Source organism: Microcebus murinus, chromosome 12 (genome assembly GCF_040939455.1).
Source record: "Microcebus murinus isolate Inina chromosome 12, M.murinus_Inina_mat1.0, whole genome shotgun sequence".
In the NCBI taxonomy this organism is placed as follows: Eukaryota; Metazoa; Chordata; class Mammalia; order Primates; family Cheirogaleidae; genus Microcebus; species Microcebus murinus.
Genome location: NC_134115.1, coordinates 29939511 through 29964679, shown reverse-complemented (window position 1 = coordinate 29964679; position 25169 = coordinate 29939511). Strand labels below are relative to the sequence as shown.

Genomic DNA, 25169 nt, shown 5'->3' with positions numbered 1-25169 from the left:
ACATTGCCTTTGCATAGCCCAAGTCAGAGCTACAAGCGTACCCATCCCCCAGATAGCTCCCACCCCACTGTTAGGTGTGAATTTACACATCCCCTCCTCCCCCACCACCCACCCGACACTGATGAATGTTACTTCCATATGTGTGCTTTAGTGTTGATCAATTAGTACCAATTTAAGAGTGAGCACATGTGGTGTTTGTTTTTCCAACCTTTTTCTATAATACAATACTTTTTAAGCTTTATTCATATATTTTAAATAATGACCAAATAGGAAGGAACCTACAATTACAGAATTAAGCAAGTACCTTACATAATAATAAGTAATTATCACAAGTTCAGTGATGATTTATTAAATTTCAAATGTTTAAAAAGAATGTTAATTTACTATATCTATGTAATACAGATATATCCATATTTATAGTTAGGTCTACCGTGTTTCTCCGAAAATAAGATAGGGTCTTATATCTATTTTTCCTCAATAAGACACCCTGGGGCTTATTTTCAGGGGATGTGTTATTTTTTTTAAGTACGGAACACAATCTACATTTATTCAAATATAGTTAAGTCGTCTTCTCCTGGAACATCATCATAACTCTCCAAACCCCGAATTCCATCCTGAATTTCTTGTGACTCTACTTCCTTTAGAACCATTGGCCCCAATCTCTCATGTCAAGCAATAGAGCTCTCATGGGGCAGATGAGAAGGGCTGCTCGTCTTCTTTACTGCTCTGAGACAAAATGCATGGGTTGTGCAGACACGCTGTGTAGCCATGCCCATCACTAGGTCTTATTTTTGGGGTAGGGCTTCTATTGAACAAATGCTTAGAAATCCTGCTAAGGCTTATGTTATGGGTAGATCTTATTTTCGGGGAAACACAGGACATGTACGTAAGCAGAAAAAGGATCAACCATTTAAAAGGCTTTTTTTTTTTAAAGAATGCTACCAATCATGCACACACAAACTGTTTGTTCAAGTGGTTCTGAGAAAATTGTGTTAAAACACTTGCAACTGATTGATTCACTAAAAACTCGTGTTTTATTAGACCTGTCAACACTATAGCCATTTGGACCTTCGATTTTTCATGAAAGTTTGAGAGTAAACAGCATTTTCTCTGCTAAACTTGTGAAAATAGAACCCGATTATTTATTTATTTATAACCCTATTTTTAGAAATAATAATTCATTGTTGTGTTTGAAGGCAATTGGGTCCTTAAACAAATGGTGAAATAAATAGCAGGTGGAAATTATGCAAGACCTGGTAACATTATCACGACTAATGTAAAAGATACATTCCCAAATCCTTTTAATATGCACAGGGTCACAGTTACAAGAAAAAGAAGGAAAGACATAAACATTTGCAGTGCAAAATGCTTTTATAGAAATTCTCTGGTTCCATCTTTATAACAGCTCTAATAAGTAGGCATCATTATCACATTTTTACAGTCTATAGAGGAAGGAAAGGCATAAAAGTTGGACTTTTCAAAGGTCACATATAGTAATAAATAATGGCTGGAGTTTGAATTCAGATGTCTCTTTTTGAAAGATGATATTCTTATTAGTTTATCAATCTAATGAGTCTATATTTAATAGATGTGCTATATTACCTGGAATAATAGGACACTTTTTACTGCTTTCCCTCTTGTTAGCCACATCATGACCATAAAGTAAAGAAGCCTTTGAGGCTTAAGAGGCTCAGAGACCAAGTGTTAAAAAGTTCTGATTCCAAGTGACTGATACGGAAAATTCTAATCAACAAGAAAGCTTTGCAGAATGTGTGCTAAAGTGGTTCCCTGCTTTGAGAACAAGCAAGTGGTAGCTCTTGGAACTTTCTAGAAACTTCCCAGCAATGAATCTTGAAATGGATTCCAAGTCACACGCCGTGCTCTGCCTTACATCTTTAAATTTTGAAAACAATTCTGTTCTCAGTTCCCTCCAGTCAGGAGCTACTAGAGGAAGCTACCCATCTCATTGTGCAGCTTGCTCACCCTGTATGTCACACGTATGTTTCTGCAATTTCCTCGCCTTTCTGGCCCCAAAATACTCAACAGACCCTAACCCCTGGCTCTCACCTTTCTTTTCATAGTTCCACCTTTAGCAGTTTGCTGGAGGAATGTTTTTAAAGAAAGAAGATAATTACTTCCATAGGAAGGATTGTCTTTCATTTTGTGATTTGCATGAATTGAAGGCAATAAGTATTTGGTCTCATTTTTATGAACTGAATACTTGAAACCATGGGGTGGGGAACCTGTGGCCTTCTGATTTCAAGATTGTTCTTTTTTAAGCACCAAAGGAGGCAAGGAAAGCTCCATCTTTCTCTGCTGCACCCCTTTTAATAAAAAGATTTGTTCTATATAATTTGGATTCAGTCAAAAGGCTTCACCAAGGACCCAGAAGGCCACATGTGGCCCTAAGGCCACAGGTCATTCACCTCTAATTGGGGAAAGCAAGTAGCACCCCAAAGGGATCAGAATTGTGTGTGTGTGTGTTGGGGGGAGGGCAGACAGATAGACTGTCTTTCTCAGATCTCACATAAGAAGTTCCTTTATTTGGAAGGGTTTTTCCCCCTCTACATTTCATAATCCATGCTGTAATATGTAAAATAGACTCAGCAGGTTCAGAAATCCCTTTAAGACAATTTTTCCTTTCCTCTTGCTGCTAAGCAGGAGATATTGACCTCAAAATTAGCCACTTAGTGACAAAGGCAAAGTTTCTCTGCTATGGCAGAATTTCCTAACACTAACAGACACTACGATTTTTTTTTTTTTTGCATGGAATAATTGTTAGGGTTCATTCGAGGCTGCTTCTTTGCTTCAACATCCATAAAAGAAAAGGGATGGAATGCCTTTATTTCAAGGTGTTAGAGCAGTGATCTCCAAAGGGAGTAATTTTGTTACTATTTTGTCCTTTGTGGGACATGGTTTACAAAGTTCATCATATACTAGCCAATCAGCGAACGAATGAACGAACAAATGAACAAACAAATAAGTAAATAATTTCTAAAAAGAAAACGCACATGGAGCTATGTGCCCTTTTTTTCTTTTTAACTGACTGGGGCCTGTGTTCAAAAGGTCTGGTGACCACTGCTGTGAAGAGTTGCTCCTATCAGCATGTTAGCACTAGAGCTGATGACAGGGACCTCATTCTGGTGGGACATTTGGCAGGGGCCCCCATCAATCTCAGGTAGGAGACAGAAGAGATCCTTACCTGTAAAGTCATAGAGCTGTGGCAAAGAATCCAAAATGATGCCAACCAAAGGCAGGTAAAGGGCGGCAATTTTGACTTTCACCTCCGGTTTGACACAACGAGGGTCCAGGTCATGAGAACTTAGCAGGCTGTGGATGGCGCTGACAGCTTTTCTTTGCACTTTGCCGATTCTGTTGGCAAAACACAGAACGCTAGAGGTTATGGTGAAGGGAGCTTGACCAAAATGCTCTTGGACAGTAGAGCTAGATCAAAATGCTTCTAAACAACAAGGCGACAATGTGGAAACCAAGCAAAAGAGGGTAGAAATGTATATTAAATAGAATCCAATTTGTCTGTACTCTTTATTGTTTCCTATCATCTGGTTTGCATTTAGGGTTTGCTCTTCTTTTCCTCCTTCAGTATATATTCTTTTGACATTCACCCAAATCTCCATTTATGGTAGACAAATTGTAGTATATTTACAGAGGAATAATACATGCAGTTGAAAGAAAAATATGAACTGCTGATATGTGCAACCACACTGAAGGATCTCAGCAAAGGAATGTGAAGTTCAGTAAGAGGTCATACCAGCTGGTGATAAAACACAGAATAGTGGTTAACTGTGGGGGGAACATGACTGAAGGGGGCAATAGGAATATCTTGGGGTGCTAGAAATATCCTTTATCTTGATCTGGTGGGCAGTTACCCATAGGTAAAAATTAATTGCACTTTACACTTAAGATCTAGGCCCTTTATTGCATATAAATTATACTTCAATAAAAAGTAAATAAAATAAAATAAAGCATCTAGTAGAGTATCTGAAACCAAGCTGAAGATGTTCAATTTTTAAAATATACCTTTTCTTTTCAAATGGAACAAGGTTACATCAGAATTGAGGCTTATATGGAAAATATAAGCCAAAATTTTAAATGACTCAGATTTGCACACTGTGGCTAAAATAAGATAATTGTAAATTGCATTTCAAGTTGTTTTTGTTCTGACTACCAGCTTAGTCTGGAGTTCTGGCATTGGTTGTGTTTTGAATAAGGCAATACAATTTGCTAGCTTAGCACAAAGATGCTAGATAATTTCCAAATGCTTGAAAAACACTTTGGATTTAATAACATTTGTGGGTGCACCCAGGCGTGGGGGGTTCCAGGGAGGCCCACTGGAAACTGGAGCTGTGGCTTCTTATAAGGGTCCAGGTACTGAGATATGTCTCATTGGCTCTTTCCTCACAGCTGGGCAGGTGTTGGTAAGTCTATTAATTGTCTTGGCAGCAAAGAGAAGTGCTGATCAATAGAAAGTATTGTTAAAGGGAGAAATTTTCCTGAGGTTTTAGCCCCACATGCTGAAGTCGTGACAGTAATTATAATGACTTTGCAGGAGAGTAACTGACAACCCAGCAATCAGGGATAATTGTGTTGCCAAAGGAATGACACTGTTAATTAGTTACTCTCTGGGGGGTAGAAAAGGTACTAAGTGTGTGTGTGTGTGTGTGTGTGTGTGTGTGTGTGTGTGTGTGTGTTTGAAGAATGTATCCATCTGATTAAACATAATTACATGATGATCTCTAATATACTCTACCCTGTTGCTAGTAATATATCAGCAACAAAAACAGATGCCAGGGCTGTTTCTAGCCAGAATGAAAATGGAAAATAGAAGTTATGCTAATGTAAATACTACAGATTATTTTCAGAAATCACTTAAAGCAGTGCTATTAAAGAACAATTAAGAAATGCGCGTGTGTGTTTGTATATGAAGGCAATTTTCTTCATGTTCAAACTTTCTTCTCAGCATCTTCTCAGCGTATGTGTCAGTGTACTTTTTGTTGCTGTGGAAATTTATGTCAATTATAGAGTAGGAAATTCAATTGCGAAAACTGGGAGAAATTTAGTTAGGGTTGAGAGAAGATGGAATCGAAGCCATGGAAGATGAAGCTCTCTAAGGCTATTCTCAGAACCTGAATTTGTGTTAGGAGGTAGAATTTAGAGCTAAGAACATGAGATTTTCCCCACTGCCCCACAAGGAGACAGAGACATACATTCACTTGTGCTATGTCAATAGGTGCAAAGAGCTTGGAATATATTTGTTACTGCAGTTGCACAAACTTGATGTACTCCTGTAATTGTTTTATGCAGGGATATCGTGTTTCCTAAATTATAAACACTTTGAGAGAACTTGAGAACTTCCAATTAGACAAAAATCCATTATATACAGCAATGCTACCATTAATTAGCATACTTTATTCTGGAAACTTCTTTTGCAATAGAATTCATAGGAGTAGGTTCAGCAGGCAGGGAGATGGTTTGGTATGGTAGAATAAGTCCTGGAAAGGGTCTCAAAAGACCACGGCTCTAGATTTGGTTCTGCTATGTAATGTTGGGCAAGTTCTTTCAATTCTGTGTGCCTAATCTGAACACCAAAAGGACTAAAAAAAAGTTATTCTGTGGTTCCTCTCTCTCCCCTAATTTTTCTACATTCCCATCAGTGACACCTTTTGAAGACACGGATGGTTCTATTCCTCAGAACTGACGGACAGTAGAGTTTTTTTGCCAAGCTCGGGAATTTGGACTGCAAACTTTATTAAGGAGCATCCTTTTTTTTTTTTTAGCTTCATGTTCCATTTTAAATGTCAGAAACATACCCTTCCCCTTCGCAATCCAAGGCAGCAGACAGTTCCGTAAAGAGCAGCCCGGTGAGGAAGTGCTGCTGGCGGTACTCCGGAGTCAGGTCAAACATGCTGGCGATCTTCTGGTCCTGGAAACTGGAGCAGGAGCTCGAATTCTACAGAAGCACAAGGAGCAGTTTTAGGAATAATGAGAACTGGAATTAAGAGAGCAGTGCCGAGTATTTATGGAGCATCCCTTGCTCCAGCCAGACTTTGGGAGATAGGTACTGCTAGTATCCCATGTGACAGATAAGGAAACTGAGGCATGAGTGGTTACATCACTTTCCCATTCCCACAGATGGAGGTCTGAGAAGTGAGAAAGATGAAAATAAAGCACTCAGAGTCTACTGAAAAATGAATATCACTTCCTTCCCTACCTGAAGTTGAAGATTAAAATCCTAGAATAAAATCTGGATAGGGAAAGAAGAACCACATCTAATCTTGTGTCTGTGAGCAGGCAATTCCTCTAGAACCAACCACTCCCTTTATTTAAGGCCCCTGTTTACTCAGCTGCATTTCTGAATATGGCTTAAGCACATTGAATTTTGTTGGCCTGGAACTAGAAGTGGTATCAGGCAGGGAAGTGTCAGATTCACCAGTCGTAGGTAATTCCTGTCCTGTGTTCTTTCTTATCCTGGGAGCACACTTTATATTTCACTAACAGCATCTAAAGTGCCTCTGAAAATCCTTCACCAAGCCGTGGGGTTTGGTAACTCCCTGGGGCAGTCAGAAGGGGAATGTGGGGAGAGGATAAGGCAAGGTTAGGTCCAGGGTAGTCCTAGGATGGAACCTGCTGGGCGGGATGCAGCAGAAAGTTTACATATTTGGAATTGCTGCTTGTAAGTTGGACCTTTTCCAGTCCACGTTAAGATGGTCACGTAGCCCACATCTGGGTCATGTCATGTGGCATGAATGGCAAAGATTCTTTTCCATTAATAAGACAAGACTTCACCTTTGTGCTAGTGTCAAGGAATATGCAACAGAAATAGAACCTAATAAGGAGAACTTTTGCCTGCTGCTCCGAACTACTGATTTGCTCCCTGTAAATGAAATATGACTATAAAACAGCAATTCCTTAAAGTTGTTCTAGAGGACACTAGTCCTTTGAGCAATCTATGGGGTGGGAGTGGGGTTTCCATATATCAAATCACTTTGGGAATCACTGTTTATTACACGTCCCTCCTCTCATTTCCTTTTCCACTTTTTGGGCATTTACAATTTACATTCACTAGTTCAACATTCTTGGATGGCCTAATGCAAAGAAACCTGGTTGACATAGGGTCTCCCAAACTTATTTGACTTTGGAATCTTGTATTTGCATAATATAATAGTTGGTTAATATCAGACCAGGGAAGATATGAGATTTTTCTATGAGTTTCTGAATTGTCATAGTGCTTATGGATTCCTTGCTCTACTTGGCCTGATCAGGGACCCATAAGCCTAGGAAAAAACCAGTTACTGAGCCTGTAAACTGTTAGCTAAGATGGAGTAACTTTGGGTACCATACTTGATCTGGTTTGATTAGTTTGATTTTTCTTCTAATTAATAAGATGAACCTTTATAGGAAATACAAGATTAAACTAAGCTAATTGAATGAAATAGCTTGAATAAATCTGCTAGCTGGTTACCTGGGAAGATATGGAGGGAGAAGGCGATGTTGGAGCAGTATCAGCATTCATAAAAAAGAGGTTCAGATTGAGGTAATGTTCATGGCTACAGAGGATTCTCAGGAACTCCAGCCTCATGGAAATGAGCGTTGGAAGGTTATTGAGCTTGGCTGACAGCTGGGAAGAAAAACAAAAAAGAGGAATGAAGACTTTACTATAAGGCAAATGGAGCTGAGGTTGGCAGACACAAAAATATCCTTTCTCCCCAGATGAAGGCAATCAATTTAATAAAAATTAATGGGATAGGCCGGGCGCGGTGGCTCGCGCCTGTAATCCTGGCACTCTGGGAGGCCGAGGCGGGCGGATTGCTCGAGGTCAGGAGTTCGAAACCAGCCTGAGCAAGAGCAAGACCCCGTCTCTACTATAAATAGAAATTAATTGGCCAACTCATATATATAGAAAAAATTAGCAGGGCATGGTGGTGCATGCCTGTAAGTCCCAGCTACTCGGGAGGCTGAGGCAGGAGGATCGCTTAAGCCCAGGAGTTTGAGGTTGCTGTGAGCTAGGCTGACAGCACGGCACTCACTTTAGCCTGGGCAACAGAGTGAAACTCTGTCTCAAAAAAAATAAATAAATAAATAAAAAATTAGTGGGATAGTGCATCAGATGGCAAATTCTACGTTATAGGGAGGCCAAATAAGTTTTCATTCATTACTGTTTCCCTTAAAAATTTTAGCCTAATAGCTATCCAAAATGAGGGTTCTTGCCCTGACTCCCACTTTGTCAACCTTATAATACCATGGCAGGTCTGTGTTGAAAATAATCTTGCGGTATGTCTTCAGTGTAACATAATATAATTAATTTTACAAAAACTCGACTGTGTCTGAGAAATTAAATGAAAGGAGTAGACCTCACACGGGGCCATATGAAACTAATAGAATATGACTGGATGACTTTAATGCCAAATGTTCTTTTGTACTTTCTAATTAAAGGCCCCACTGGAAAGTTCTCTAACCAGTTTCCTAGAGGAAGGCATCAAACAACTTAGGAAAGTATGTACTACCTGTGAAAAAGTCCAGGAGCTTGCCCAAAAGCAAAGTTTGCCCAAAAAGTCAAGGAGCTTGAGAAAGAAGGAAATAGAGGAGAAAGAGAGAGAGGAAGCTGGAAGACTTTTTAGAAAACATCTTCCTTTAAAAAAACAAATAAACCAACCATGAAACAAGCAATGAAAAGCAGACAAAGGTGACTGTCTGGAAGAGGTCCCTTGCTTTCCTCTGGTGAGTTAAACAACCAAAAGACCCAGACTCAGAGGCACCTCCTCTAAAGGCAAAGTAGGGGAAGAAGGGGGTACTGGTGACCTGGAGCCCCTCAATATTTCATCATAAACACCCTCCCACCCCAGCATAGGAATTCGAAGCATGTCATCCTTGCACAGGGATATGCCTCCTCTTCACTCACTTGGAGAGCATTTTTCTAAACTATAGAATTTAAATGAACACATATTTTCAGCCACTTGAGGAGAAGCCATTGTGTTGTGGGGCATTTTGCCTATAGAATTGATCCATGGTTAGAAATTTGCTTAAAACAAATGAATTTATATATTACACATGAAATAAAACATATGCCTTCCACGCAAGAACAGTTTCCAGAACCCATACCCTTTCAATATGTACTTCTGGCTGACTTTGGACGAGCGGGGCCACCAGCAAACTGAACTGATCAGAACCTGGTCAAATGCCCATCACTGAGAGTCTCTGGTAAAGAGGTGTTGGGTTAAGCTTGAAAGCACAAGAGAGCTGCACTTCAAAGAAGGCCCCACTTTGGGTATCTTTCATAGGTCTCTTGAGATATTGTTAAAGACATAAATTTCAAAACTAATTTGAGTTAAGTTAGCAAAGAGGAGTAAAGTGCATTCCCAAAACACCTTCCCCAAAGGTAAAGACCCACAGTGCCAGCACCAGTGGCCCTACCCAAGCGATGGGTGTTAACTTAGTACTGCATTGTAGGCGACCGAAAGTAATTGAAGAAGTAAATTTGTCTATTGTTAGTGACTGTTAATAAAAGATTAAGGTTATATCCATTGCCATGAAGTCTTTACATGGCAGAAAACATGACAGGATGTTTGACTCAGGGTATACAAACTGATAAAATCCGACAACTTTGGGAAAATACCACTTGCCTCAGGTATGAGGTTCATTCTGTATCTAGAGAGCTGGGACCAGCGAATTAAATCACCATGAACTGGGGTCAGTAGCCTTGTTAGGCCTCAGTGCCACTAATGGGGATAAGCAATGTCCACGAATGTCACAGGCAGACGTAGAGCATAGCATCAGAGCGTCAAGATCTGGGGAAGTCCAACGCAGCCTTGTCTTTTTGCAGAGGAGGAAACGAATACCTCAAAAGTTCATGCTACCCAGTCCCAGGGGTGACTAATGGCATCATGGGAGTTAGAACACAGGTCTCCTGACCCCCGGTCTAGGGCTATCTGGCAGGGGAAAGGAAGAAAGAAAGAGTAGGCAGCTAAAAGAAAAGGAAAGAATTTAAAGAGAAAGATTGTGAGCAAGAGAAAAGAAAGAGAAAGAGAAAATGAAAATGTGCATTTTGCAGGGCAGGCAGACTTCCACTTTGGATTGCCTTATTTCCTTTTTTGGGACTAAAAACTGCCCATGTGGGACTAGCAAACCCTGGGCCTAGAGTGGTATTCTAGTATCTCTTTCCCGTATATCCAACTTAAAGGTTTGAAAACAGGTTAACTTGTATTTGAGATGCACCCAGTGACCTGGAATCCTAATCCTAAAAACCTCAAAAGGAGGGCAACAGGAGCAAAGTACCCCTGTGCCATTCTGTTCTGGGGCATCCTGGACAGACCATGCACTGTAGGGGCAGGAGGTCAGGGTGCATGGGATTGGTGATGCTCGGGGACTTCCGAGATTCCTTAGGATTCTTTTCTGTTATTCTGCTTCCTTGTCAGGACTTCCTTTAGAAAACTTAGTCTTTTTGTTTATATAGCGGATGATGGTCACATCATTTTCTTAGATAATGCCATAATCTCCTTTCATTCTTATATAAGCTCCAACACTATATGGTGCTTCCAAAACTTGGAGTGAGTTTGATGGATGATCTAGTAGCATGCATGTGAAGCAAACTTGTTAATAGAGATTATTTTTGTATTCTTTTAAGTATTTGCATGAGCATATTCTATGACTGTAAATAAGGCCATTTTTTAAATAATAAAATCGTGTTAAAATAATAATACGGTGAAAAAAAAGAAATGTTAGTGGTTTTTGAGGGGAGGGGTTATGCAAATGAGCCAAAGATCCTCTCTGTGTGTTGGCTCCTGGGCTGTTCATTTCTTCACTACAGACATCCATGGGTTAGCTCACACCAAAGTCAAATTTTCACACATCCAATTATTTAAAAAATAGCCCCAACAAGCAGATCTTTTAGTGCCTGTCTGCTGTGCAGATTCCATAAAACCTCTCTGGACAGCTGTTTTTCCTATTGATAAGATAGAGCCTTGTATTATGTAATAGTTACATCCCACCAAGCTGCTAGTGCCCACCCAGCTTTCTGACCTAGAGACTCCCAACTGAGCCCTGTAGCAACCTCACCTGGACATACAAGCCCCACCCTTGCGGGATGAGAAGAACAAAATGGCTAGCTCCGGGGACCACTCACCTGGTTGCAGTAATGTTTGATGAGGTTAAACACAAAGCCACGGTCCATGAGGGAGAGAAGGTCATACAAGAAGAAAGCCAGGCTGATGTTGATCTTTTCCGCTTGTTCGTTTTCCTTAAACACAAACATACAAACACCCAAATCATTTTGTGGTAAAACCTGAACATGAACTCCCAGATCCCTGGTGGGAAAGTTAGGAAAGGCAGGTCTTTTATTTCAGCCACTGTCCCTCTGGGTGACACTGGGCAAAGGAGATGAGTCTGCAAAACATCTTAGCAAATATAATTTAGCTTTTAACTGATGCCATGACTGTTGGGTTGGATCAAGTAATTCTTTATATACTGCTAGTACATAGGTGCATTTCCTTCTGGTCACTTTTTTTCCTACATGCATATTCGTATGTATATAATTGAGCTCGTTTTCTATATTCAAGATTGGGTCCTCAAATTTTTTGAAGCCTGGTAACTTTTTTTGTAACTATTTTTTGGGCAAGCTAACTTGAAATGTATTCATTGTCTTCAATGAGACAGTTTCTTAATTTATAAGGATTATTGTAGAAAATCCAATCAGGATAAAAGAATCAGCTTTTGCCTAAGGAATTTTCCCCCCAATTAGGCAGCATTCCCAGCCTAAGAGAGGTCAGAGTCATACTTGGTAAGGGTGAATTTCTGCCTGGATTGAGGCTAGGTTTTTTAAATTTTAATTTAATTAATTAATTTTTTATTTTTTGAGACAGAATCTCACTCTGTCACCCCAGCTAGTGTGCAGTGGTGTCATCATAGCTCACTGCAACCTCAAACTCCTGAGCTCAAGCAGATAGATCCTCCTGCCTCAGTCTCCAATTTTTCTATTTTTTTTTTTTTTGTAAAATGCTCAGGCTGGTCAAATTCCTAACCTCAAGTGATCCTCCAGCCTCCACCTCCCAGCGTGCTAGGATTACAGGTGTGACCCACTGTGCCTTGCCTAATTTTATTGTCTAATTATTTTGTGCTCATATATATGAGGAATTTTACAGCACTTCAGAGCAATCAGCGATTCACTTTTTCATGTTTATGTCCTTTATTCTCAGAATGACAAATCAATTTCCTCTGACACTATTAAAAATATGACTTGAAACTATTTTCCTCTTGTTATGATGCACAGTTTGCAAATTCAGGCCATGCTGACCAGTCACTGGGATGGAGGTGGATCTGGTAAAGAGGTTTCTGCAGTGCCAATGAGAAATCCTGGAGCTCTCAGCACCCTCCCACATGGCTACCCCTGCTGAGTACTCTGCATGACTGTCTGTATATCTGGGCTTGGCATCTCCAGTGTGGCTTTGCTGCTAGCTGTGTGACTTTTGGAAAATTTATCAACCTCACTGTGCCTTATTTTCATGCCTGCCAATATGAAGATACCATTGCTGTTCTAACAAAGTTTGCCAGGAGGAATAGCCAAACGAAAACCTTCTCCCAAATTCTTGGCAGCATTTAAATTCTTTTTTTTGTTTGTTTTTTGTTTTTGAGACAGAGTCTCACTTTGTTGCCCAGGCTAGAGTGAGTGCCGTGGCGTCAGCCTAGCTCACAGCAACTTCAATCTCCTGGGCTCAAGCAATCCTCCTGCCTCAGCCTCCCAAGTAGCTGGGACTACAGGCATGCACCACCATGCCCGGCTAATTTTTTCTATATATATTAGTTGGCCAATTAATTTCTTTCTATTTATAGTAGAGACAGGGTCTCGCTCTTGCTCAGGCTGGTTTCGAACTCCTGACCTCGAGCAATCCGCCCATCTCGGCCTCCCAGAGTGCTAGGATTACAGACGTGAGCCACCACGCCTGGCCTCAAATTCTTAATAATGATAAAAGTATTAATAATAAACACTGTTCCCTAAATTTTATAGTTAACTTTTAACATTTTATTTCATTTTATGTATTTTTGAACTTTTATTCTGAAACCATTTCAAAATTATAGAATAAGTGCAAGAATAGTACAAAGAACTACTATATACCCTTTAAGAGTTCATCAATGTTTGACATTTGTTACATTTGTTTTACATTCTATTTCTTTCCAGAATTGTTTTTTCTCCTGAACCATTTGTGTGTAGGTTGCAAATATCATGCCCATTTACCCCATAATACTTAAGGATATTTCCTAAGAGCAAACATATTCTCTTTCTTATCTATATTGATATAATCATTTAAACTGTAATCCATATTGCAATTTCTTTATAACAATTTCCCAGCCCCATCCCTGGGTCCAGTCCAGTATAACATACTGCATTTAACTTTCACCACATAATTATATTTTAATTACTGTTTTAAAAGTTAATGCTCATTTTTCTCTTATTATGAAAGTAACACGTTCCAGGTAAACAATTTAGAAAGTAAAGAGTAAAATACACAGTTACCTTCTGAGGTTTTACTAAAAGGGCCGCGATCTCCGAGGTGACCACATTAACAATGGTAGTTATGTCATCTTTGAAACGGTCAGAGAAGCGAGTCCTCCGAAAACTGTCCCGTTTGTCCATGTTATGTACATACTGGGCCATGCTTTTCACCTATAGAGGGGGTGGGGGGAAATGTCAACATGGAGATTGGCGACCTGCTTGTACAATGTGGAAAGGGGGCAACACTCGGAGAACAGCTCTTTAACAATACACTTTCTAACACTGTGTCTGCGCTGGTGGTGCCCAAGCAGCCTCCGGACTGAAATGCTCCCGACCCACGAATGGTTACCATGGTGGCGGGAGGTGGGAAGGGTGTCCTCTTCTTGACCCCAAGTCAGGGGGCTCCCTTCTTGCTGCTGACAAAGCCAGGGCTTCATTCTTTAGCTACAGTGTTAGAAAACTCCCCTTCTCTGAACTGCCTACGTCCTGGAAGGCAGACCCGGGCTGGGCTCCTGGAACCACTAGGGCACCACGCCATCACAGCACGTCACACATGGCACAAAAAGGAACGTTTATGATCTTGTTCTTGATGTGAACTGGAGTCTTTTCTGTTCCTGAAACTACAGTAAGGACAACAGGGGAGAAATGTTCCTCCTATTTTGAGTTTTACAGTTTTTCTTAAGGGAGCAGAGTTTTCCCAGAGACGATTCTGTGGTTTCCAACAGAGTTATTAATACTTCCTGCTTCTATAAATCTCAACTATATTATATGTTGAGTAGGATTTTGTTGGCTAGCTGGAAACTTAGCCACTATTGGAACATTGCCTCTAGAGGAAATTATGCTTTGAGATATGTGTGTGTATTGTATACACACACACACACACACACACACACACACACACACATATAAAATCTATGTATGTGTCCATTGGTGACTGCCTGTATTATGACTAGGATAATACCAGCTCACTGCCTACCACAATTTTAAGTCAAGTTCATGCTTATCTTTTGGACTTCTTCTTGGGACCAGGAGATTCATGGGTCAATACAATCCGCCTTTGATACCATCTAAGGTTGAGTCTTGCCCTTGTTGGAAGTTGGTTAGAACTACTAGCAACATAGGAAATACTGGGAGTTCTTGTGGTTGGGTGCCTACACTCTGAGGTCATTTTCATGAATGTGTCCAGGCTAGTCAGAGAGTCACTGCAAAAAGAAATGAGCCTGGAAGTTGAGAAGTTAAGAGTTGAGACACCCACATTCCATTCCCTGCCCCTACCCCAGTCTGGGCTGGAAGAAAAGGAGACAAAGATAGTTGTATAGAAACTGACTTCCACTTCCAAGAGCTATATGGGAGAACTTTTATGTACTAACATCAGATTTCAGTTTCTAAGGATGGCAAGTTTTGTTATCACTGAGACAAACAGAAAGAAAAAACACAGAGAAGGCGAAATAAGAAGAGAAAAAGGGGAGATAGACTTTATGTGTTTCCTGTTTTCAGATAATACCACAGCCAGCTCAGGGAAGACTTGAGAACATCCCAGGTTGTGCTAATACACTTGTGCTAATGTCCAAGTGTAAGAACCATGGTTTCTCTCCACTGCAGGGTCCTGTTTCGTTCAGGACGCATGGATGTACCCAAATCTCATAAAGCTGAACACACTTGGTGGGATGACCTTGATGAGGGGTGGAAACTGGACCCCATCTTTGTTCAACAAAAGTGTCTCTCTCACTACATGCTCCTAACAAAGGACGTAGGAAGATACGACCCCTTTGTTTTGGGCAACCCCAATCCCGAGTCTCTGCTGGCTACCCCACCTCAGCACCAGGCTGTATTCAGCTCCTGCCTGCAGAGTTTGGCCATCCTACAACCAAATAAATAATTCTCACAACACCGTTGTTCCAACTAATGGCCTCTTTCCAGACTGTCAGCAACTTGCCAGCTACTCTGTCTTCTGTGTCTCCAGAGAAGAATACCCAGTAGAAGAAATACTAGCAGATGCTTGGCCCATGATTTGTGGGCTGGGGAGAGGCAGGAAAAACTTCCCCCCCATACTGGCCTTTGTGGCACATTCAAAGTAGGGAGACCTCTAAAGAACTCCTTTAGTGCAGAACTTTGTGTCCTGAGTGAGTAAACTAGGTCACCCATGTATCTCTGGGTCTCCAAGGTCTGGCTCAGCAGTTTCTAGAAGCACAGGGATTTATTCATTAGCAAGTGCGGAATTCACCCAAGGATTGTGTTTGATAGCTCCAATGCCAAAGTGGTTGTTCATTAGCACTTGGGCATTGACACAACTAAAGGGTGTTAAAGTTGTTGGCTAAGCCTAAGGAGGCTGTTGTTTCTCTCTCTTCAAGCTTCTTGGGGGGAAAAAAAACTGTTTTGGTTTTTGAACAACTTCCTGGGCATCAGTCAGGCAAATATATAAACAATGCATGGAGGACTGGGTGCTCTGTCTGCATCTGAGATCAATTTCCTTGTAAAGTCCTGGCTAGGGCTGATAGTTTCCATTTGTCTCTCCCCCAGCCCCCGGATGGATTTCTTGCCCTTCTCTGCCTGTCTCTGAATGCTGGGGAGCTGGGCTCTGGACCGCCCAGAGCCTCTGGACTGCTGGGGGAGAGACAAATGGAAGCTATCAGCCCCCTTGTCTTCTTGTTGGAGTTGGCTAATGTGAGGCACCTGCGGGGGGGGGGGGGGGAGAGGGCGAGGGGGAGAGGGTAATGAGGGGTGCACAGAGCCCAGGCATTACTCACTCTCACTGCCCTCATCCCTGTCTCAGTGGGGCTCTGGCAGAGGCAATGTTTTGCTAAGGCTCCAGCTCCTGTCATGTGGACCTTCTCTGCCTCCAGCTTTCTCTATGCCTCAGTGGCACTGTTCCCTACCCTTGATTCTTTAGAGCTAGGACAGATAAAAGCTCTGGCCATTGCTGCACCCCAGGTGCCTCACCAACCCTCATTGGCTGCTGTAACCGTGTGTACACCCTGGGCAGAGTCCTTTTGATCAATGCTTTTCAGTGAACCCTTTTGAGTAAGGCCAACTCTGTCCTGCCAGGACCCTGCCGAGCCCCGTGTAACTGGTGTCTTGGTTGACCTCCCTGTGGGCAACCCCCTCAATGTGCTCATATTAGCAGGGGCTTCCTTCCCAATTACTTCATCTGCTCCCCATAAGGGACTCTCTGGAGGTAAGAAGGGCTATGTGCTTTAGCTTTCGCTTTCTCTCCTGGGCCCACCAAGTCCTAGTAAATAAATGTGCAAGATTAGAAAGTTTTCACCTTTCCTTAGCTCCCTGCAGTTGGGGTCAGTGAAGCTGTATTCCTGAAGCCTTTGGTGGACCTGGAGACCCTCTTCATGGCCAACACCCTTCCCCCAACCCCATCTGTAAATTTGGGATAATAAAAACTCCTTTTGCCTCGAGGTTGGATGAGGATTAAATGAGATAATGCTTTTTAAAATGTTTAAAACAGTGCCTGGCATATATATAGTAAGATGCACAATCCATTTTAGATGTTATTATTTTTTCTTCCCCAGGGATGCCAGCTGCTACTGGGACTCTATGAAGGACAGAGGCATTGTTACACTGGCAGAGAATACAAACTGCCTTCAAAAGAAAGCTCTAGATGCCACAAGGAACCACTCAGGGTTAGCAAAGCTGTGTTCACTAAGACTGGGAATTAATTATTAGCATGAATCATCATCTCTAGATAGATTTTGACCCAAGTGAATCTTCTTTATGGAGAAACTTGATGGTGGGGGGGATGTGTAAATAGAAGCAGGATATACAGGGCATGGCGTGTTGGTTTTGATAATTCTTGTGCCTCAAGACAAAAGAGAGGAGTGGGTTTTATGGCCAGTCCATTTCCTGCCAGAGCACAGAGCTCATGTGTCACTGCTAATGCTCTTGCCCCAAAACTTGTGGGCTGCAGCCACCCACCTTCATCAGCCTGGCTTTTGGACTGTAAAAACTTCCAGTGCTGGCTGGGTACAAATTCCAAAAGACCCCCCTCTGCTTAGGATTTACAGAGCAGAGGTGGCGTGGACCAGTGGATCATTATTGTGTTTAGAAGTCACCTGGGACAGGTAAGTGCACACTGCTGGCCTCCACCCCTCCTAATTTTAGGAGTTCTAGGGAGGATCTCCAGAATCTGTTTCATTTTTACTAAGCACCCCCAGGTGATTTTGTTGTAGGGATTTAGAGCTGTGCTTTCAGACGTTTCTCAAACTAGGGGTTGGGGACTTCATGAAACTCTGAAAGGTTTGAATCCTGGATCCATTTCTGTGGCATAAGCCTGACTTCTTTTTACCTCCACTGCACATCACTTCCCATTTCCTCCCCAGGGTGTTTTACTTCTGTTTCTTTTGACCCTTTTGTTCTTTCTTTTTTTTTTAATTTTCAAATTATTTATTTATTTATTTTTTTAAATTCAGTTCAGCATATTATGGGGGTACAAATGACCCCTTTGTTCTTTATGTCCTGTTGTTCAGCATTGCTTTCTTTTTCTTGTGCTTGAACTTACATATAAAAACTAGAGCTTAGGTGGAAACCCTACCATTTCTCTCTCTCTCTCTTTAAAAAATATGATTCACTTAATGTCACAGGGGAAAGAGCCCAGTGAATATAAAGCTAACACTATCGCTAAATCTCAACTGACTCCTAATCCTCTGAATTATTTTTATATACATTTTTACATAGGTGGTGTCTGTGCTTTTATCCTTTCTTCATTTAACACCATTTCACTGTGCATTGATCAGCATTGGCCAATGCTTATTCTTAGAGGCTTTGTGGTAAAACCCTACCACTTGCATTAATAATGATACGAAAATAGTTAAGACTATTATTCTCCTTATTTTAAAATTAAGGAATTACAGCTGTACCTTTTGCTTTTTTCGCTGAAGAAATGACAGAAGTTTTAGGGCAAACAGATACACAAATTTCATACTTTTTCTAACAAATATTAGTTGGCACCTGTATGATACCAAGCAGTGTGCTGGGGCTAGAAATGGGGTAATGAAGATGACAGATCCAAAACCTAGAAATCTACTGGCTGAGATGGAAAAGCAATTGAGATAAGTACTAGGAAGGAAAGAAACAGGAAAGGTGTTTAAAAGGAGATAATAGGTGGAGACATATTACAGCATACAGTAGTCAGAAAAGGAGTCTTAAAGGTGGTGTCATTGAAGCTGAAACCTAAAGAGAAGGACACTGTGAGCTGGGGGGGTTGGGGAGTGAAGGGTCAGGAATGGGGAGAGAATCCAGAAAAGGCTTTGAAGCTGAAAAGACCTCTTCAAAGAACCAAAAAGGAAACAACGCGGCTGACTGAGGGGGGACCGTGCATGAGACGAGGCTAGAGATGGAGGTAATCGACAGAATTAGCGAGGGCTTTTCTGGCCATGATAGAAATTTGTGCTCTATTCTCAGCACACTGAAAGTCACTGAAGGGGTTTAAAGAGGGGAGTGGCATTATCTGTTTAACATGGGCTGCTCTGTGCAGAATCTATGAGCCAAGGGCAAAAATGGGCACAGACAGGAAAAAGAGGACGACGCATGGTGGCCCGGCCAGGTGGGAAATGGGGAACATGATGGGAGGCAATGGGTTGGAGGTAGATTTTTAAGGTAAAATCAGCAGACTTTATGGAAGGTGAATGAAGGGGTGAGAGTTCAAGGAATGATCCCAGGTTCTTAGCAGGAGCAACTTGGTGAACAAGACGTCAATTCCTTTCTACCACGTTTCCCTTTTCCCTTTGCAGTTAGTTCTGAACGAGCAAGAATCTCACCAGGAGCTCGAAGAAGAACCAGGCGTACTTGAAGACTGTTTCTCTCACCATCCCAGTGCTGACCACCATCTGCAGGGCAAGTTCCTCGTGGAAATGCTGCACAACAACCACAAAAACCAGGTGATTATTCACCAACTCCTCTTTCCTTTACGTTTTTCCCTCCAATTTAATAGCTTGTCAGTTCCTGAACATGTGTCCTAGATGTCCCAGGCCAAGTCAATGCCGAAAAACCCCGAGACCAAAGGCCACTGAGGTGGGTAGAAGGTTGGCATTGGTCCTGGATAGGAGAGCTGGGTTTGAAGGAATGGACTCGGAGGAAAGTGAAACTGCCTCCTATGGGGGAGCACTGCAGGGTAGCCGCTGAAACTGGTCCCATCTCTCCTCCTCTCAGATGCTGTTGCACACCCTCTATGTGACCACGGGTGAGCCATTCCTCTCTTTGCCCTCAATTTTCTCATTCATAAAATCAGGCAGTGGGAGAGCAGTTCTCCAACTAGAATGTGTATCAGCATCCCCTGTAGGGCTTGATAAACACAGGGCGCTGGGCCCCACCCCCAGAGATTCAGTAGGGTTGCGGCAGGGCTGGGGATTCTGCATTCCTAAAAAGTTCCCAGGTGATGCTGCTGCTGCTGCTGGTCCAGGGTCCCACTCTGAGGATGACTGTCTAGATGGCATCCAAACTCCCTTCCAGACTGGATAATTTTTGTTTTTGTAATCCCCCGATGGCATTGTGGGGAAAGGTGCTTGGTTGGGTTTATGAGTGTATCTCCTGCATTAAAAGGCACAGTGCGGCCGGGCACCCTGGCTCACGCCTGTAATCCTAGCACTCTGGGAGGCCAAGGCGGGCGGATTGCTCGAGGTCAGGAGTTCGAAACCAGCCTGAGCAAGAGTGAGACTCCGTCTCGACTCTAAATAGAAAGAAATTAATTGGCCAACTAATATATATATAGAAAAAATCAGCCGGGCACGGTGGCGCATGCCTGTAGTCCCAGCTAATTGGGAGGCTGAGGCAGGAGGATCGCTTGAGCCCAGGAGTTGGAGGTTGCTGTGAGCTAGGCTGATGCCACAGCACTTACTCTAGCCTGGGCAACAAAGTGAGACTCTGTCTCAAAAAAAAAAAAAAAAAAGGCACAGTGGTGTCAGCCTGAACTCACAACTTCCAAATTCCTATGTCCCAGAGTCAGATGCTTGAAAAGCCCCGCAGCTCCACTTTATAGCTCACTTCCCTTCAAGTCCTCTGACTACTCAATGTAGCAGATGGGGACTTACATCTTTCCCCATTTCCCAGCTTATCTGGCTTCTGGTGAATGCTCCAGACAATAGTTTTGATGGGGAAGAAAGAGTTCAAGACTGAAGGCAGGGCGACCACTTCATCTCAGTGTGCCTGATACTGTCCTGGTCTTAAAATGGAAAGTCCTGCATCTTGGAGACTGCCTCAGTCCTGGCAAATCAGAATGGCTGGTCACCCTAACTAAAGGCAAAATCGATGTCTGGGAATTTTCTGTGCTTTCATTCATCTTATGCCCAAAAAACCCAGATCTCATTTTTTTTTTATTGTTCAGTGGGTAAGAAAGCTAAAACAATATGACATCCTTATGTATGAGTTACGTTTTTTTTTTTTTCTTTCTATCTTTCATAGAAATGGTGGAGTGGGGTGTGGAGGGTGGTCTCACTATGTTTCCCAGGCTGGTCTCCAACTCCTGGCCTTAAGCAATCCTCCAGTCTTAGCCTGCCTAAGTGCTGGGATTACAGGCAAGAGCCACCATGGCTGGCTGAAAGTTAAGTTTTAAAGTCAACCCCTAAAGTAAAAATTGATTAGGGCAAAGATTGTTCTTGATAGTCTTTTAAATTACCCACAGAGTATAGTATACCTGCAACCCAATTTACTAATTCTTATGCACATTAAAATTTGAGAGCTACTTAGCTAAACTAAAGGAAGACAAATGGAAAATCTCTGTGCTTGGGAGTTTTAACTACCTAGATCCCCAGTGGGTTAATGGTGATGAATGGAAAATGTTTAGGTACTTCAGCTATTAGTTGGTTTCACTTCATTTTGTGACATTAATCAAACCTTAATAATCTTAATACAAGTTTACTCATTTGTTTGCTGTTGTGAGTTTTAAGTGAGGCTCTCCCATCTGGGAGAGGCATGGAGTTGAATTTTAATCTAGCATGTGGTCTAACTGTGCACACTATGTAACTGGGCTACACCTTGATTTTCCCATTGCAGGAAAGACATGCCCAGCTTCCAAGGTAGCCTCTGGAAAATAGGTCAGTTTGGCTGCCAGAGTCTTATGGCAAGAAGAGATTAGACAAGGATAAGCTGCTGCTTAAAGTAATTTATGCTGCTTCTTGGGCTGCATTATTACAAGAACACCTTGCTCTAGAGGTTATAGAAAATAGCCAAGCAGCAAAACCCTGTTTGCCGAGAGCTATTAAGGAAACATATTGGCTAAACTTCTGTCTGAAATGAAATGACTCTCTTCTGGTCATTTGAGGTCAAAATATGGCAATTGCAAACCAAACAGGACATGCCTTAAGTAAGTCAGGCTGCAGGCAAATAATGGTTTTAAGAAAGATAATGGTATTCACACCCAGTCACTGCAAAGGGACTATGACAGCCTAATGCCAAATTTTAGAGTTAAGTGACAAGTTTGTTTTTAGTCTAACCATACCTTTCACTTTTCCTTTCATAGTGAACTCCTGGTACCTCTCCCTGGACACGTGGTGCTGAGTGATGGCAGTCTGCAGCTCCAGCCTCCCAGGCTAGATCCCTCCCTCATCCAGCCCAAGGGGAGCGGGCTGAGGCTCATTCCCTCCTCTGAGGCTCATTCCCTCCTCGCCTGCTTTTCATAAACATTTCCCTGCAGTGTCAGCTGTTGCAAATAGCTTCTTGTGTTATTCTTTGCAATGAGCATGTTTACATTTTAATCCGGGTCTTGAAAAACACTCAAGACTTGACTTAAGTAGCTACTATAACAGGTGCCCCAGAGAAGAAAACTTGGGACAGACCGCCCATGCCTCAGACCACCCAGGCTGTGACTATGATTGGAGGAATTTTGTTGGTTTAAGAAATTCTGGTAAGCAGTTTCACAGCTTGTACAGTTTCTGAACTCATAGGTAAGACTGATGATGGAGAATTATGAGAAAGCATTTCATATTACTTTATATAGTATCGAAATAAATGAAACTTAATTATTGCCTTTCACTTTTGTCAAGGATGAATTGTCTCCAGCTCACCTTCTACTGACAAAGGGGCTCATGCTGTGGTTCTTAAAGTGTGGATCAGCATCAGCCGGGAACTTGTAAGAAATGCAAATTCTTGGGCCCCAACTCAGATCTATTGAATCAGAAACTCTGGAGACACAGTCCAGCAATCAGTTTTAACAAACCTTCAAGGTAATTCTGATGCATGATAAAGTTGGAGAACCACTGAGTTAATGGGTAGTCAGGTGGTCAAAAAATGGAGATTAAGGTAGAGCTGCAAAAGTGTGTGTGTGAGATAGCAAGGTGGAGAACAAGGTAAGAGAGCACTCTGATGGTGTCTATTTTGAATCACAGAGGGAGAGCATGGACAAATCCTTTTTTCCTTATCCTGCGATTATCCTCATACTGCCCTGCTCAGTACCTTTTTGCTGGCTGGCCTTGGGGCTGCAGTCGAACTTGGAACATCATTATTGCCAGAGCAGTAGTAAGACATCCTGTTACAGTTGCGGTCAGCAATCTGAAACACACAAACCATGGCTTCATAGTCAACCGACAGTGGGACAATGGAAAGGTGAGCCAGCTCCCCGGAAATCATAACCTCAGGATTCATTCTTTTTTCATAATTCACTTTTAATATATATATATTTTTTTTATGGTTTCAAAGGTAAAACAATTGCCATAAATAAGTATAAAACAGAGAAGGTGAAGTTACTCCTGATTTCACTTGCTCCTGAGATAATCACTATCGTTAGTTTGGTGTGCAGCAACCTATAGTTAAAAACCAGTTAGGAATCAGGGCCTGCTGAATAGTTTCTTCCTACGTTCTAAGTCTGACTTTCTTGGGAGAGCAGGAAAAAGGTGTGGGCACAGTGCCTCCCTGTGGTTTAGTATGGTGCTGTACTCAGTCTCCTAAACTATAAACCGTCAAAAACCACTCTGAAAAGAAGTGGAAAGGTCATTTTCTATTCTTTTGGTTTGACAAAAATTTCTCCCCTTGCTACAAAATAATTAGAAAATTGTTAACCCAGACCACATAGAAATATAATATTTTCATTTTCATTCAGGAAAATGATAAAGATAAAGGCTGTCAATCATATCTGCAGGCTACCTCTTCCCTGGGCAATCAGAAAATGGGACCTTGAAAACGAGGTTGAGCCATGTTATGCCAGCAAATGTTTAACAACCAGCTCTCAGCGGGAAGGGGCTAATTTGTAGCATTTGCCAATTTCTGTGCTGTAAATATCTCCATCATGGCTGATTTCCATCTACCAACATGACATCATGGAAATGCAGAGCTGGGAAGAGATGTACAGTAGCAAACCATTGTATCACATTTCTACCATATAGATGCAACTGGTGTAAACACCTCAAGAATACAGATAATAGCAACATGTAGCAAAGTAATTAGAAAGGGATGAGGTTTACCTTTTTAAATTGAACTTTTAACTTTGGAATGATTAAATTGTTATAGTTATTATTAGATTTATAGACAAGTTGCAAAGGTACGACTTTGCAAAGGAACAACAGAGAGTTCTTACATGTCTTCCATCTGGTTTCCCTTAATGTTGATATCTTATATAATAGGGGACGTTTGTCCTAACTAAGACATTGACACTGATGGCTTACCATTAACTAAACCACAGACTTTATTCAGACTATACCAATTTTTCTGCTAATGTCTTATTTCTGTTCTGTAATACAATTCAGGCTACCATTTCATTTCAATTACCTTAGTTTTTTGGGGTTTTCTTGAGACAGAGTCTCACTGTATTGCCCAGGCTAGAGTGAGTGCCGTGGTGCCAGCCTAGCTCACAGCAACCTCAAACTCCTGGGCTCAAGCAATCCTTCTGCCTCAGCCTCCCGAGTAGCTGGGACTACAGGCATGCACCACCATGCCCGGCTAATTTTTTCTATATATATATTAGTTGGCCAATTAATTTCTATTTATAGTAGAGGCGAGGTCTCTCTCTTGCTTGTTTCGAACTCCTCAGGCTGGTTTCGAACTCCTAACCTGGAGCAATCTGCACGCCTTGGCCTCCCAGAGTATGGGATGAGAATTATGTCATAATTTAAAAAAAAAATTCCAAATGAGAGACGTTCAGCAATCTACCTATTGCTCCTCAAACCTGTCAAGGTCATGAAAGACAAAAGAAAGTCTAAGAAATTGTCACCGGCAAGAGAAGCCTACGGAGACATGACTGCAACATGTCATGTATTACTCTGGATGGGATCCTGGAACAGAAACAGGACACTAGAGAAAAACTGAGAAGACGTGAATAAACAATGAACTCAAGTTAATGATAATATTGCATTAATACTGGTTCATTAATTGTGCCAAATGTATCATTCTATTATAAAATGTTCACAGGGAAACAGCACAGGGTCTATAACACATTTCTGTACTACAGTCACAATTCTGTAAATCTAAAGCTATTTGATAATAAAAAGTCGATCAAGAAAAAAATAAAGAATTCATGGAAGGAGAGATAATATAGGGCAAGTCATCAACCCTTTATTTGTTTAGAAAATTTGGTGTTGCTCCTTGGGATCTTTATATAGGACAATCAACCTGTGGCTGCTAATGAATGTCAAAGGAAGATGTTTAAAAAAACCCTCACACAAAACAAAATTAAAAACCACCTTTCTAGGCATTAAGAAAAGCAAAAGCAAAATTTATTTTCCTTGAAAATAAAATT

At 41.6% G+C, this 25169-nt stretch overlaps 1 protein-coding gene across 5 annotated transcripts in view; it reads right to left on the bottom strand.

The window, feature by feature from the left end:
* The window catches only part of DOCK8 (dedicator of cytokinesis 8), a 205680-nt gene that overhangs the window by 44658 nt on the left and 135853 nt on the right, over nt 1–25169 (bottom strand). For all 5 annotated transcript variants that reach the window (XM_020289294.2, XM_020289291.2, XM_020289296.2 and 2 more), the window contains 7 exons: nt 22895–22990; nt 19267–19362; nt 13523–13672; nt 11138–11251; nt 7481–7636; nt 5829–5968; nt 3203–3372 (listed from right to left, as the gene is read on the bottom strand). In XM_020289294.2, the coding sequence (XP_020144883.1) occupies nt 3203–3372; nt 5829–5968; nt 7481–7636; nt 11138–11251; nt 13523–13672; nt 19267–19362; nt 22895–22990 (922 nt within the window). The remainder of the gene's footprint in view (nt 1–3202; nt 3373–5828; nt 5969–7480; nt 7637–11137; nt 11252–13522; nt 13673–19266; nt 19363–22894; nt 22991–25169) is intronic.